The sequence below is a fragment of the Drosophila pseudoobscura genome, chromosome X (genome assembly GCF_009870125.1).
Source record: "Drosophila pseudoobscura strain MV-25-SWS-2005 chromosome X, UCI_Dpse_MV25, whole genome shotgun sequence".
Classification (NCBI taxonomy): Eukaryota; Metazoa; Arthropoda; class Insecta; order Diptera; family Drosophilidae; genus Drosophila; species Drosophila pseudoobscura.
The window spans coordinates 59,775,820-59,789,844 of record NC_046683.1 but is presented as its reverse complement, the minus strand read 5'-3'; the positions used below and the strand labels follow the sequence as shown (position 1 = coordinate 59,789,844).

General features: G+C 46.4%; 5 protein-coding genes across 6 annotated transcripts; 3 read left to right on the top strand and 2 right to left on the bottom strand.

The window, feature by feature from the left end:
• Window positions 1-63: 63 nt before the first annotated feature.
• Window positions 64-2,345, bottom strand: Rcc1 (Regulator of chromosome condensation 1). The gene is made up of 3 exons (XM_001352658.3): window positions 2,143-2,345; window positions 1,349-2,079; window positions 64-1,281 (listed from the first exon to the last, which is right to left on the bottom strand). Exons 2-3 carry the CDS (start codon window positions 2,010-2,012, stop codon window positions 353-355), a joined length of 1,593 nt encoding a protein of 530 aa, XP_001352694.1. The 5' UTR covers window positions 2,013-2,079; window positions 2,143-2,345; the 3' UTR covers window positions 64-352.
• A 266-nt stretch (window positions 2,346-2,611) lies between these two features.
• Window positions 2,612-5,629, top strand: CTCF. The gene is made up of 4 exons (XM_001352657.4): window positions 2,612-2,782; window positions 2,967-3,343; window positions 3,402-5,323; window positions 5,400-5,629. Exons 2-4 carry the CDS (start codon window positions 2,968-2,970, stop codon window positions 5,502-5,504), a joined length of 2,403 nt encoding a protein of 800 aa, XP_001352693.2. The 5' UTR covers window positions 2,612-2,782; window position 2,967; the 3' UTR covers window positions 5,505-5,629.
• An 854-nt stretch (window positions 5,630-6,483) lies between these two features.
• qm (geranylgeranyl pyrophosphate synthase quemao) lies at window positions 6,484-11,499 on the bottom strand. Of its 2 annotated transcripts, none has more exons than XM_001352656.4 (7): window positions 11,158-11,497; window positions 10,785-10,939; window positions 8,629-8,773; window positions 8,306-8,566; window positions 8,143-8,245; window positions 7,954-8,081; window positions 6,484-7,863 (listed from the first exon to the last, which is right to left on the bottom strand). In XM_001352656.4, the coding sequence occupies exons 1-7, from the start codon at window positions 11,221-11,223 to the stop codon at window positions 7,702-7,704; spliced, it is 1,020 nt and encodes a 339-aa protein (XP_001352692.1). In that variant the 5' UTR covers window positions 11,224-11,497; the 3' UTR covers window positions 6,484-7,701. The 2 variants fall into 2 exon arrangements, with proteins under 2 accessions (XP_001352692.1, XP_015043773.1); XM_015188287.2 differs by having other exon boundaries at window positions 7,702-7,863; window positions 8,629-8,737; window positions 11,158-11,499.
• Window positions 11,500-11,557: 58 nt separating this feature from the next.
• On the top strand, window positions 11,558-12,324 carry Srp19 (signal recognition particle 19). Its single transcript, XM_001352655.4, has 2 exons — window positions 11,558-11,737; window positions 11,803-12,324. Exons 1-2 carry the CDS (start codon window positions 11,673-11,675, stop codon window positions 12,245-12,247), a joined length of 510 nt encoding a protein of 169 aa, XP_001352691.2. The 5' UTR covers window positions 11,558-11,672; the 3' UTR covers window positions 12,248-12,324.
• A 285-nt stretch (window positions 12,325-12,609) lies between these two features.
• LOC4811950 (uncharacterized) lies at window positions 12,610-13,981 on the top strand. The gene has a single exon (XM_001352654.4). It carries the CDS (start codon window positions 12,641-12,643, stop codon window positions 13,895-13,897), a length of 1,257 nt encoding a protein of 418 aa, XP_001352690.2. The 5' UTR covers window positions 12,610-12,640; the 3' UTR covers window positions 13,898-13,981.
• The last annotated feature ends 44 nt before the right edge of the window (window positions 13,982-14,025 follow it).

The window sequence follows — 14,025 nt, the reverse complement described above, 5'->3', positions numbered from 1 at the left end:
ATAGTTTTTAGGATGTCTTGTGTAAATTATAAACCTGAAAACCTTAAGGAGTAAAACAGTTAATTAGTAAGTAAATCAAATTTAAACTTGTTTCATTTTCTAACATGTTTCCATTTAAATACAAAATTTACTAAAGTTTTGTCTTACGATTATCCAACTTAACTCCTGGTTCGACCCGTAAGATGCTTACAATACCATCTCGGAGAAGTTATCATAAAGTTGAACATCAAATTCTCCAGGATGGTATCGTATGTATCTTACGAATCGAACCATTTCTTAAGTAGGATAAGCGTAAGACAACTTAATGCGGTCAAAAAACAATTGGGGGTAGTCAACTTTTATACAACTATTCTTAAGATTTAATCTTTTTGGATCCTCCTCGCTTGGCAGCGGCCTTCTTCGGCGGAGTTTTGGAGTTTCCCTTTCCTCCTTTGGCGGTTTCCTTAGTTGAAGTTGGAGGAGGAGAAGCAGACTTTTCCTTCTTGCTGCTCATGGCTGCTGCAGGCACAATTTCCTTTTCATTCTTCGCATCAGGAGCTCCGCGCTTGGAAGTGGCTTTCTTCGGTGGAGTTTTGGAGTGTCCCTTTTGACCTTTAATAGTTTCCACCGTTGTAATTGGAGAAGGAAGGGGAATATTGTCCGTCTTGCTGCTTGTGGCTGCTGCTGGTATATTTTTTTCCTTTAGTTCCTTCGCATCAGCCTCACCCAAAAACAGACCATGCTGGCCACCGCCCGATGCAAGCAGCATCTTTCGGTTTTGGGTATTCTTGCCACTGACAAGTACTGGCTCTAGTTCATCATCGCCATCGCCTACACCCAGCTGGTAGTTGGTGCCCATGCCCCACGAATATAGCTTGCCATCTGCAGTAATGGCATATGAAGAGATTTCGCCACATCCAACATGCACAATATTGTCAGACAGATTATTAGCGGGCGTTAATTGGTCCACCACATCCTGCTTGCTGCCCAGGCCCAGGCGTCCATACTCTGGACGACCAACGACATAGCATCGTTGATCATTCTTCAGAAACAGTGTATGGTGTATACCACCAGAAATCTGCTTGATGTCTTTAAGAGCAGTTTTAATCGGATGTAAAATCAGATCCTCATCTTGTTCGTAAGCCAGCTGCTTGAAGTTGTTCAAGCCGACGGCCCAAATAACTTCTGTTTGGGATTCCCGAAGGAACGTACAGTAGTTTGTAGCCCATATGGCCTCGAATGGCTTGGTTCGATTCACGATTAGCTGGTCCGGTCGCAGCAAATCGCGCTTGCCGCGGCGACCTGGTGGAATGTAAACGAAATAGTTTTTTTATTTCAGAAGACACATGTGTTGAAAAAATAAACTCACCCTCTCCGCCCACTGAACGCCCTGAAATGCGTCCCAGCTGGCCCTGCTCAGCGCATCCGACCGTGTACACTTTTCCCCTGGTGGTTAATATAACCAAGTGATCGGAGCCCGAGGCAATGCTGCTGCAAACAGTTCCCGCCAAAAGATTGGCGGGTACGCGCTTGTTCCCATCAATGGTCAAGCCCATGTTTCCGTGCGAATCGCGGAACGATCCCCAAGCATAGACGCTGCCGTCTTCTAATATGCAAGCAGAGTGCGAATCTCCCACCGAGATGCGCACTGCTTTGCCGGGCAAATGGACCAAAGCGGGCACCGACTCGCTGCCGTCCTCGCTGGTATCTCGCCCCAAGGCGCCCTCGTCGTTGCAGCCAAAGGAGTAGATATCGCCATTCTCCGTCAGCACGAGGCTATGCATGCCACCAGCGCAAACATCCACAGGATTTGGGATGTTCTCAACCACTGCAAGGCGCTTCCGCTCCTGGATATCCTCACCCAAGCCAAGCTGTCCGAAGTCGCCCGTGCCGCAAACCAGCACGGTGCCCACAGTCTGGCGTCGCTTGGGTATATCCAGGCTGAAAGCAATGCGCGCCCTTTTGGCCAAGGTGGGCTGTGCTTCTGCCTCGCCGGCATTGTTGTTGTTCGTTACGGCCTTGCGTCGCGACATTTTTGTTTGTATGATGTTTCAAAAATCGAGCTTCAAAATTTCACAAATTTAGTCACAAAAACTAACACTGAAAGTGTACAAACAAATATAAGGTTATGGACGCTACCTCCTACCAAGGCGATGAACTCACAATGTAAATTACGCCTGCTCTGTTAGGGACACGTTTTCTTGCAGATTCCTGTGGTCGGTACAACGTTGTCGCTACGATGGTTTTAATGCGAGTGAAAACCAAATAGCGAAAAAACGTAGATCAAGATTTATTTTGCCGAAAAATGCGCGGGAACCGGCAGCTGCTTGCGATCAGTGTGACCGCAGACTTATCGATAAAATATACCGTCCGACCCTCAGAAACATACCAAAATATACCGCCTCAATTTTAAAATATACTGTAAATACTGATAAAGTAGTACCGTATTTTCCTGAAGTCACCATATAAATGAGGGCAACACGTTCGGCGCTAGTTTTAATCGGTAAAAATGGCCGATGCGGCCGAAAAAAATAAATAAAACTGTAAGGTTACACTGAAGACGACATTTTTTTTTAATGCCTTAAAATTTAAATTTTTCACGCCCACCATTAACATAAGTGACGGAGCCCTGGTTAAACTGTCGTATCAACCCTGATGTATGATGCGACATGTCCGCCATCTTTTATTGAAAATGCGCAGCTGCTTACTCTGACGGAAATTGCTAGCACCACAAAGAAACGCATAAATTGAAAAAAAAAAAACCGTGTTTAGTATCTTTGCAAAGTGATATTTACTAAATACAGTAAGTGCCAATATACAATCAGTAAAGAGCGAATCGTAGTGTCGATGCTGTAGAAAGTTTGGGGGAAATCAATAGGCGCCGCCGCTTGGGGGCGGCCGCTCAAAGGCCGCTGTGGGTCGCCACCATGCATCCCTCCAAAAATGTTTACAAATAGAAATTTTTTGGTTTTATCGTTTTTTATTAGGATGTCGAAATCGTCGAATAAAAAGTCTGAGGATCTGCAGTCGTTCCTGAACAATTTCCACAAGGAAATAGAAGACGGCAACGACGACAAAGTTGTGCATAAGATTTTAAAATCAATCAGAGCAGAGGACGGAGTTGCCGAGGACGATGATGATTATATTGTTGAAGTCTCTGAGGAAGAACAGGCAGAAAACGATGACGACTACAATCCAAGTGAAGAGGAGGACGATGAGGATAAATACTTCATTGACGATGACGGAAACTGCTATGTCAAAACAACGCCCAAAAAGCAGAAAGAGCTGCAGGAGAAACTCAAGAACTCAGCTACAAAGCCTGACAAGACCACCCGCTCAGGAGCTAGTAAGCCGTCCAACAAAGGTGAATACCAGACCAGCCAAACATAATGCACACATAACTAATGAAATTTTTCGTCCAGTCATCAATTTACGTCCTGCCCAATCTTCCCCGAAAATGGTCACAAGATCCGCAGCAGAGCCAAGACCAATCAGTGTTCGAGCAACGAGTGCAGTAGCAGCAGCTGCTATTCCAAAGCTACCAGCAAAGACATTTGCTAACACTGCCAGGGGCAGGCCCAAAAAGTCACAAAAGGTTCCCTCACCGAAGCTCGAGCCGAAGTCCGAGCTTAAGTCCGAGCCCCTCGACATCGAGCGGGAGATCGAGGAACTGGTGGCTGACGAAGATGTTGAAGCTGCCGTAGCCGATATTACCGGAAATTCAGAGTACACCATTGATAATGCTGCCGTCGAAGCCCTGGACAATGTGGCTGACGGCGAGGTCTATGAGTTCGATGACAACCCACCAGAAGAGTCCAAGCAGGAGCTGAAGATCACATCCAGGCAGTTCTTACTGAAGCCTGTGCCAACTGTGGAGAAAAAAACAGCCAAGGTGAATCAATTCAACTGCTCCCAGTGCGCCTACACGACCAACAAGAAGTTTCTCATCACGCGCCACAACAAAACACACGAGACTGACTTTTCCTACAAGTGCTCCATATGCGATAGAGGATTCAAGTCGAATGTGGGATTGGTGAACCATGTGAACACCCATTTGGGGAATAAGCCGCACAAATGCAAGCACTGCGAGAGCGCCTTTGTCACCAGTGGCGAGCTGATAAGACACACCAGATACAAGCACACCAAGGAAAAGCCGCACAAATGCACGGAGTGCAGCTACGCCTCTGTGGAGCTGACCAAGCTAAGACGCCACATGACCTGTCATACAGGTGAGCGGCCGTACCAGTGTCCCCACTGCACTTATGCCTCGCAGGACATGTTCAAGCTGAAGCGTCATCTCGTTGTCCACACGGGGGAGAAGAGGTATCAGTGCGATATTTGCAAGTCCCGGTTCACGCAGTCCAATTCCCTGAAGGCGCACAAACTCATCCACAGCGTCGTGGATAAGCCCGTGTTCCAGTGCAGCCACTGCCCTACCACCTGTGGCCGCAAGGCGGACTTGCGCCTTCACGTCATGCATATGCATACGGCAGATAAACCGATACCCTGCAAGCGCTGTGGCCAAAATCTACCAGATCGCTACCAGTATAAGTTGCACATAAAGACCCACGAGGGCGAGAGATGCTATCGTTGCAAGCTATGCGAGTACGCCTCTGTTTCCCAGCGGCATTTGGACTCTCACATGCTCGTCCACTTGGATGCGAAGCCCTTCAAGTGTGAAGTATGCCCGCAGGCCTTCCGTCAGCGCCAGCTGCTGCGTCGCCACATGAATCTGGTGCACAACGAGGAATACACGCGGCCCGAGCCGCGCGAGAAGATGCACAGCTGCCCGGAGTGTCCGCGGATTTTTACCCACAAGGGAAATTTGATACGGCACATGGAGATCCATGACGAGACGAAGAATGCTCGCGAGGAGCGGCTCAAATTGAAAATGGGTCGCAATATTCGTCTGCAGCCTGATGGCAGCATCGTGACCCTGGTAAACGAAAGTGACTTTGACAGAGGACTCATTGACATGGATGACGACGACGAGGAGAACTTTGAACTGGCCGACGTGGAGCCGGACAACTACGAGGATGAAATTCTAGAGGCCATGGGCACCCCTACAGCGAAATCAAAAAAAAGTCCGGTCATTATCAACACACAACCCAGAAAGAGCTCCATCAATCAGCCCGTTATCATTAACCGCCGCCTCAGGGCCAAAGGCGGTACCAAGACATTCCACATTAAGGAAGAGCCAAACACCTCAGAGTTCACGGTTGAACTGCAGGGTGATGATGGCCAGGTCATGGTCGTAGAACTGGTTAATGGCGACGAGGAGGTGGTAGTCAAACGCGAGCCCAAAGGCTCTAAGATCAATGCTGCCAACTGCTTTGGCTTTGAGGTGTGTATCTAATAACTCTAAGCACAATCCAAAGCCCAATGGACTAAGTGTTTCCCAAAATTTTTTTTTATTTTAGGACGATGACGCCGAATACGCGGATTACGGAGAGCAAGACTCCGAAATGGATGGAACTTCACAGGAGTTTCTACAGCTAATGGATATGATCGAGCAAGATGCTTAGTCTTTTACAGGATACATGTAAATGATTATGAATTTAGCATAGTATGTAATACAAGGTTTACCGAAATACGTACACACGTAGAGCACTTTGTATGTACATTATGGAATAAATTACTTGTTTTCTTTAAAAATATGTATATGTAATGAAATCAGTTATCACCAAAAGTTTTCGTCTCTAGCATTTTGGGTGCAGGCAATTCGGGCAGACCCCTTGCAGACGTTTTGAATGGACCTAACACTTAAACTGACTCGTCGAGAACTCCGTCTTGCACGTCTGCATATGTACATATGTACATACATATCTCGAACCTTTGCCGTTTACACAGAGTGTTGTTTAAGATTACAACTATTTTTATATCCGGTACTCGAAGAGTTTAGAAATATATTAGTGTTGTGGTGGTTGTGTGTAACAGCTAGAAGGAAGAGTTTCCGACCCCATAAAGTCCTTGATCAGTATCAATAGCCGAGTTCCACGCCTAGTTCTCAGAGACTATAAGAGCTGTAGCCACCAAATTTTGTGTGCCGACTCACCTGATATCACACTGAATCAAGTTTGCTTTCACACGCCCGCCTCCGCCCCCACAAAGAGCGGATATCAGTGCCACATATTTTAAAAAACACGAGAAATCCAAAAACGCAGAATAGAGAATGACTTTATCTACTAGATCGCCGAATCTGAATCAGATCGGATCATTATTAGAATGAAGAAAGCCGTTTAGAGTGGTGACGCTACTCATTTTCTCTCTCACTCTTACTCGTGCAGTGTGCGCGCTCTGACGAATTGGAGCGTCTGGTGTTGGTGTATTATTAGAATATATGTAGCTCTTAAGACAACAGTAAACTGAAAAGTAATTGCTGTGCCAACACCTCAGTCCGGCACTGTACATACTGACTGAGTATTGGGTAAAAAAGAAGAGCCGCAGCCCATGCCGCGGCTCACAACGTTGCCGCTTGTTTTAGATGACAACTTGGCATAAATATTTATTTAAATACATACAATATATATATTTCAATGTTCTCAATAGTGGTATATGGGCAAAATGTTAGGTGCGCCTGCATTTGTATCGAGCTGCAGCATCTCTGGGCGTGCACTGTGTAACGCTGTAAATTCTCGGCTATTTAATTATCGTTTCCTACCATAAAATGTTTGCATTGCATATTTTTTTCCTTCTTTCTTTTTATCTTTCTCTCTTCAGCAATTCGGTTTCTTCACTGGCTTTCTTTTTTTCTCTTGCCGTTTCAAGTGTATAACTACAATAAAAATATATATATATAGATATATATATATGTAGTATATAATATGTGTATGTATATACTTTAGGTGGTGCAATGTGCAAAAATCTGCTGTGCAGTGCATCATTATCATTTATCATTATTTCAATACATAGTTTTGTTTTGTTTGCTTTTTTTTAGGTTGCTTTGTTGCTGTTTGTTGCATAAAACGTTAACAATTTGTTTGTTGTTAATAATACATATGTATACGATTGTATAACAATTAAAATGGAACAACGTCGATAAAGGAAGTGCGTGCACATTGAGTGAGTAGATTCGAAAAATGACATTAAGAAATCGAAAGTTGCTTTCAGTATCGGAAACACGAATACGAATACACTTAGAAATACAACAGCTTAAATATTGCATATCCTATAATTAAGTTAATGCTTTTTGAGATTTACTTGGCCCTGGCATTGGCCTGGCAAAAAGGAAAGAAAATGGAAACTAATTGAGGCACAGACTAAGCCCCCTCCCGTAACTAATATTAAATCGAGAACGTAAGCGTATAAAAAAGGAACTAAACTAAGCGAAAACGTAAACATAAACAAATTCATGGAAAGCTGTTCTATGGCTCATATGCTAGCTCTTTCATAAGCTTGGCTTATATCATTTAACTTTTGGCTTAACAATTTTCTTTTTGTAAGGCTGCTCTTGGTTTTCCCTTCCCTTCCTTTCCTTTCCTTCAATTTCTCTTCTCTGCCTTACATTTAGTTTAAGTTAGTAAACGTTGGCTTTTTGTGAGCGTTCTAGGAGGCAAAAGTAGAACATAAATCTCAGAATATTTTCAGTTTTTGCAGAAAACGCATTAGGGGCGCACTGAGGCAGGCGCTGGCCCTGGCCCTCGGCTCGGTTCTTGGGTTAGCAGCAAAAGAGGCTCCGCCATTCGCAATTCACGATTGCTCCCTCTTTTGCCTCTTTGGCTGTTAATTGCAGTTAAGTGTGTTCTGGTTGGGGCTGTTGCGGGCTGTCACGTTGTTGTGATTGATCTGATTCGATTGCGTGATGCTGACACTGTCGCTGGTCTTCCACGAGAGCAGCTTATTGAGCAGCCGGTCCATGTACGGATTGCTACCCAGACGCATCACCTGTCAGAGAACAGAAAGAGAGAAGAAAGCACAGAAAGCACATCCATTAGCTATTAATAATGCAATCAATTTAGTTCAAGGACAAACTACCTCTGCCCGCGCCTCCGCATCAAGCGTCTCGAGAACCTTGCGTGTGTACTGAAAACTTCCCAGCTTTTCCAGCAAACTGATGCAGTACTTCTTGACCTCAATGTCGTGCGTGCGCTGGCGTAATATGTCTGCGGATACGAAACGTAACTTGATGAGTGGCAAGCCTTGGGTCAAGTCTGTGGGACTTACGTAGAACCTGTTTGTCCTGCTTTTGCGAACGCACCGCATGGATCACTGGGAAACCGAACTTGCCCTCCGTCAGATCCTCAGCGAAGCTCTTGTTCTCCGTGTACTGTAGGGCAGAGAATGGTCAGTGCTTGAGTGTCAGTGATTAGGTACTAGCAGCACTAACCTCTTTCAAACTCAAATTACAGTAGTCATCACGAATTTGAAAGTACAGTCCCAGAATTGCAGTCAGCTTCGAGTAATCCTCCTTGTTGGCACTAAACAGCTGCATGAGGCGAATTGCCAGCATGAACAGGCCGCCAGTCTTGCGTACAGTCATCAGTTTGTAATCCGATTCGGAGGGGCATGTGAAGCTATCCCGCCAGTAGATCTCCATTCCCTGGCCTCGATGCAGCTCCAGCAGTTGTTCCGTATACACTTTGGTTGCCTTCAAAGATGTGGGATTGATTAATTGAATTCCATTCGAATCGTGGATATCAGAGGACATACCTCTGGATGTCCCAGCAGCTGCACCTTCTCCAGCGCCAGAAACAGGGCATAGTTAGCCGCATTTATGGTGCTAGCCACGCCATAGATTGAATGGGCCACGGGCACACCTCTGCGAAGGATCGAATTGTCTTCAATATCATCAATGCTGTAAGTTAGTAGCAAGAACACATATTGAAGAGCAGGTCAGTGAATCAATCGATCATCTATGGTAGTGTATTATATTCATACCAGCAATCATACTACAACTAAACTGAGAGAATGAGAATATTTACTTAAAGCGTGAGTCACGCTTCCATCTCCAGGCATCCACAACATGCTAAAACATATTTATGCACACGTGTGTACGTACTACGTACATATGTACGTGTTGTATGCCTCTCATAATAATAGATGTGTAAATTTAAGCCCCGCTTTAAGGCCAACATCATCGCTTCAATAACTACGTTGCCCGCCAGGCAAAACCGAAGGCAAAGGCAAAGGCAAACTGGGCAGCCCAACATTTGCGTAATTAAAAAATGTTTGCGCTCCGCCAAAGCTGGCAGAACCATTGAAAGGGAATTGGATGGCATGGAGGCGTGGGCGTTGGAGCGACAACGCACAAAGGGCGGCAGCGCAGGAGGCGTCGAGAGTGGAGGAGAGTGGGGCCGGGCCTCGAGGAGCCTCTGGATAGTGATGAGAAAAATGATGGTGAATGGTGGGCGTGCTGCGTTGCAAGAGTTGTCACAATGCCTGTCGGCTGTCGGCTGGCTGGCTGGCTTGCTGGCTTGCTGGCTGACTAAATGACAATGGGCATAAGTGCATGAATGAGGCGCCTGACTGACGGACAGGACGGGACGGGTTGAGGTGCCATCGTAGGAGGTGGGAAAGTGGCTGGCTGCCTCGTGGCTGTTACTTGCAACTGACATAGTTGTAAAACTAAGTTTTTGCCGATATGAAAATGCATTAGGAACAGAATAGAACATGGCGAAGACAAGGCACTTGGGACGACAGGACACGAGAGGAGACAAAATGGGAATGGAAAGAATGTCAAGGAACAATGAGGAGATTTTAAGCAGAATTAAGGCCATTTCAAAGAATTTGAATTTGAATAACAGGCGACAGGTGGCCCAGGGACGAGTGGCATGACAGTCTTAGTTTGCCTGATTGAACAGAGACCGAGAGGGAGAGATAGAGAGGGAGATGAAAAGCCATGAAGGAAACTTAGAGCTGATTAGCTGCTGCTTGATGATAGTGACAATTCGCAAGGGACGCACTAAGCTCCACTGCTGCTGGCATCTTACAGACAAAGGCCTTAATTGAAAAGCGGCAGACACACTTCAATTGGGACAGTTCAGAGTTTAATTGTTGCCGGGAGCTGCAAGGCAGGCAGCATCCTCTTCCCTCTTCCCATTCCCCATTCCACCCACCGGGGGGAATGGAATGGATAGAAATCGAAATAATTTATGCAATTCCAGTTCGGGCAATGAAATGCCAAGAAATTCAATTGAAAAAGTATTGTAAACAGCCGATTCTGCGGGCTCATGATGAAATTTTGGAATTGATTTGAGGCTAACACGTACGCACACACAGCCGAGCAGAGCAGAACATTATCCAATATAGTACCCAACAAACAAGGCCGCCAGTTGGATTCGTCGAAAGGGTGTGAGTCATCGGCAAATAGAACCAGAACTGCCCTCCCAATGGTCATACGCTAAACGGATAAAGTCTGCTGATAGACTGTGTGCTCGAACGATGATAAGAAGACTCCAATGAGCTCCATATGGGAGATACGTTTTGGGGCAGTGCAGCACTTCTCATTTTCCCCAAAATAATAAAAAAAACTTCACACCCCAAATGGCCGTTCAGCTGAAATCTATATAAACGAAACCAAATAAACAAAAAAAAGTCTATACAAAATGCTGTGCAAGTGTGAAGTGAGATTAAACAGAGATACCATGGGTATGGGTATGGGTATAGGTATGGGGTTGGGGTCAAAAGTGTGGCATGGGGGAAGGTAAACAAAAGCTACGGGCAGAGAGAGCCACAAATGCAAAAGCAAAGGTCAAATTTAAAATTAAAACATGCTACACATGATTAGTTTTGAATGCAATATCGACAGGTTTTCCATACCATACAGGCACATACTACATAGATGCATATACAATATATATACTCACAGCAAACTGGAATTATGCAGCATTTGTACAATGTCGCCAATCTGCGCCAACTTTTCGGCCGGTATGAGCAACCAGTGATTGAAGGCCAAGGCCAGCTCGGAGCGAAATTGTTTGCCAGGAATCTGTTGTATGTATGTGAAGGGCTGCAGCAGAATCTGGGATAAGCGATGGGATACACGTGGGTGCGTGGGCGACATGTAAATAAACCGTAAAGAAGTGGGAAGAAAAGAAGTGAACCGAGAAGTAGATTAGTTTGGGGTTTTTGGGGTGTCGGGGCGCAGGCCCAGACCCAGACACAGGCCCAGGCGCTGGCGTCAATCTTTAAAATGCCAAAGTTCAGGCTCTTGAATGATTAAACGGAAGGGATAAGTACCTCATCCTGCTCTTTTTGCGTTGATTTATCTTTGGTTTTCTGCAATATACTGTTCAGTTCTTCCATTGTTGGGCCGCGAGTCTTGCCTTTGCTTTGTGTTGTGTTGTGTTGTTTTGTTGCTGTGGCGTGTGGGGCGGCGATGTTTACAACGAAGCACCGCGATACGCGTGACTAGAATGGTTTCGTACGCCGCTCTTTTACCTAAGCGAGAAAAACGTTTCGAAGAGGCAACAAGGGCAACGCCGCGCACTGCTTTAGGACCAGAAAAAGACTGTTATTGAAGTTATTCTGCGACCAGCCATTTGTATTGTTGTGAAACGGCGACTAGTAGAGCCAGAAAATCATCGATGGAACTATCGATTCATCGGATTCTGCTTCGCAACAATATCGATGGTATCGTCTCACTTCTCCCATCTCTATTTCGGGCAAGGTGCCTGCGTGGAAAAACTTTCTAGGCTGATTTTGAGTAACAATCTTTTAAAATTACTGATATTTACAAAGAAATCAACGTGACAATGGCAGAACCACTTCCCATGCGCATCAATTGGAATCCTGATTTGAAACACAATCAAATGGAGCGGTAAGTTAAATGGAACAACAAGCCAAAGTCCCAATCACATGCTCTCTTTATTATTGTTTCCACAGCTGGATATGCATTTACCCCGCCTATATCAATAGCAAGAAGACTCGCCAGGAAGGTCGTCGGCTGCCCAAGGAGAACTGCGTCGAGAATCCACACTACCACGAGATGCGAGATGTTCTGTCGGTGACCAACATGCACTTTCTGGTGGAGACACTTAAATATCCCCGCGAAATCAGCAAGGAGGCGCAATTCCGCGGTCGGATTCGCGTCCAACTCCGCAATGCCGATGGCACGTTGTGCAGCAAAGACTTTCCCTCGCGAGAATCTATCATGCAGTACATTGCCGGTAAAATACCCCAGCTGAAGACGCGCCAGAACAAGTCGGCGGATTCTTTCCATCAGCCCCAACTGCAGTCAAGCGGCTCTGGAGCTAGCGGCGGCGGGAGTGGTGGTGGTGGTGGCGGTGGCGGTGGCGGCGGCAAGAAGGGCAAAGGCAAGCGCCGCTGATGATTTCAATCATGTTTTAAATGACATTTGTTTAGTTGGTTTCTTTTGTAATAAATTCTGTAAACAGAAATTTCGTACCCGTATGTTGTGTTAAGTTCAAGTGCAGGTATTTGCCCTTGGCATGCTGATCTGTCCCAAAAAGAGAAATCAGCTCACAGAACATACGATTCAAGCATAGAACAGAACCCCATTTAGAAATGTTTCAAGATCACACGATGTCAGCGAAATTCCGGCGAACTGAATAAAAAAACAAAATCGAAAATCAAGCGACAGTCACGAAGCGGAGAAACATCTAAAATTTCACCTGGTCAGCGTATAAAAACCGTCGCGCGTTGCAATCGTACATCCACAACCCAATTCGAGAGCCGCCAAGGCGGAGCCACAAACCCGACCATGACACCGGAAACGATGAAACATCGCAGCCTCTACGCCTACACCATAGCCCTAGTCTTGGTTTGGCTGGCAGTCCTTCAACTGCATCTGGCTGCTGCAGTGGCTGCAACCACGGAATCCGCGCTCTCCACTTTATCGCCGTCAGCGGCAGCATCTCGCAATGCTAATCCCCTGACGGAGGCCAAGCACGAGCTGAACTGCAAAGCCCTCTGCGAGCACTGCGGCTGTTTGGGGTTCTACTGTGGGGAAGAGTGTCTCTGTGAGTGCAACAACGAGAACTCGGACACGGAATGCATTCGCACCATGCAGGCAAACGCGAAAACATTGAACAGTCCCTTTCAGATTCTCATACAGGGCCCGAGCAGCAACCGATTCGTACGCAATGCCCAGCAGTTTGAGCAGAGACGGGATCTGGTGACCAGGAGTGCCACTGGCCTGAAGACCGCTCGTAATCGTCGAAACACCATTACCATCTATAAGCCCTCAAGGTCGGCTAGCAAGAAGACAGCCAGTCAACTGACGGTCAATGCTCTGGAAACATCCTCGAAAGTGACCAAGGAATCGGAGCTAGCAAGGCATAAGCGATCTGTAGATCACCTGGAGTGGTTCAACGATTTTGCCAGTACATTGGTGCGCCCTTCTCCTTTGGGGACACGTGGCCAGAAGCAGCGGGAGCCCAAGCCCGCGGCATTCAAACGCCAAGCCGCTCCAGTGGAGCCTGTCGCAGTTACGCGTCGGGAACCTTGGTTCTTTGAGCAGAATGGCACACCTCTCCTACGTCCTGCACCCCTGCAGAAACGACAGCAGGCGAATCGTGACAGCAAAAGGTCCTGGAAAACCAAGAAGACCACGTCCCGCCAGGCCGCATCCATGGAACAGTCGCAGAGAGAAGCAAAAAAGTTTGGGCGGGACATTAGACCGCTGCAAGATGCAATGCAAGCGGTGGAGCGTATTCCGCGCGTCCTCCAGGACACTGTGAGCCATTTGTCGTCCGACAACAACAGCGGGGATGTCTTCAGCCTGAACATCATGAACGATGATGACGTTGAGCGCAAGGAGGAGGCACCTATTCCTCGTCGCCCCAGTGGCCGCTCCATGAGCTTTTACCGCAACGACATTAGTCCAGAAGCTGTGACCCTAGCTCCTGCTAAAGGTCTCGCACCTCCCGCTCCGCTATTACCCCAACGTGGCCTCCTCTTCCCTTGGCTTCGGCAACAGCGCTTGATGCGTCTTCAGCAAGTTCGCGGAAATCAGTAGAACACATAAACAGCACGTTTTTTTATTTTCTTTGTTGTATATTTTTAAGTAAAACAATAAATTTTCAAATTGCAACCTTTTAAAGCGTTAAATCTAGTTATGTGCATTTTAAAATCGATTATATTCAT

Bases quoted from the DNA above. Each gene is read 5' to 3' on its own strand.
- Rcc1 (XM_001352658.3), bottom strand. From the start codon at position 2,012: ATGTCGCGACGCAAGGCCGTAACGAACAACAACAATGCCGGCGAGGCA. The intron at 1,282-1,348 runs GTGAGTTTATTT...ACATTCCACCAG, and splicing joins GCGTTCAGTGGGCGGAGAGG to GTCGCCGCGGCAAGCGCGAT.
- CTCF (XM_001352657.4), top strand. From the start codon at position 2,968: ATGTCGAAATCGTCGAATAAAAAGTCTGAGGATCTGCAGTCGTTCCTG. The intron at 3,344-3,401 runs GTGAATACCAGA...TTTTTCGTCCAG, and splicing joins TAGTAAGCCGTCCAACAAAG to TCATCAATTTACGTCCTGCC. The intron at 5,324-5,399 runs GTGTGTATCTAA...TTTTTATTTTAG, and splicing joins CCAACTGCTTTGGCTTTGAG to GACGATGACGCCGAATACGC.
- qm (XM_001352656.4), bottom strand. From the start codon at position 11,223: ATGGAAGAACTGAACAGTATATTGCAGAAAACCAAAGATAAATCAACG. The intron at 8,774-10,784 runs GTGAGTATATAT...ACTAACTTACAG, and splicing joins CTGCATAATTCCAGTTTGCT to CATTGATGATATTGAAGACA. The intron at 8,567-8,628 runs GTATGTCCTCTG...ACATCTTTGAAG, and splicing joins AGCTGCTGGGACATCCAGAG to GCAACCAAAGTGTATACGGA.
- Srp19 (XM_001352655.4), top strand. From the start codon at position 11,673: ATGGCAGAACCACTTCCCATGCGCATCAATTGGAATCCTGATTTGAAA. The intron at 11,738-11,802 runs GTAAGTTAAATG...TTGTTTCCACAG, and splicing joins AAACACAATCAAATGGAGCG to CTGGATATGCATTTACCCCG.
- LOC4811950 (XM_001352654.4), top strand. From the start codon at position 12,641: ATGACACCGGAAACGATGAAACATCGCAGCCTCTACGCCTACACCATA.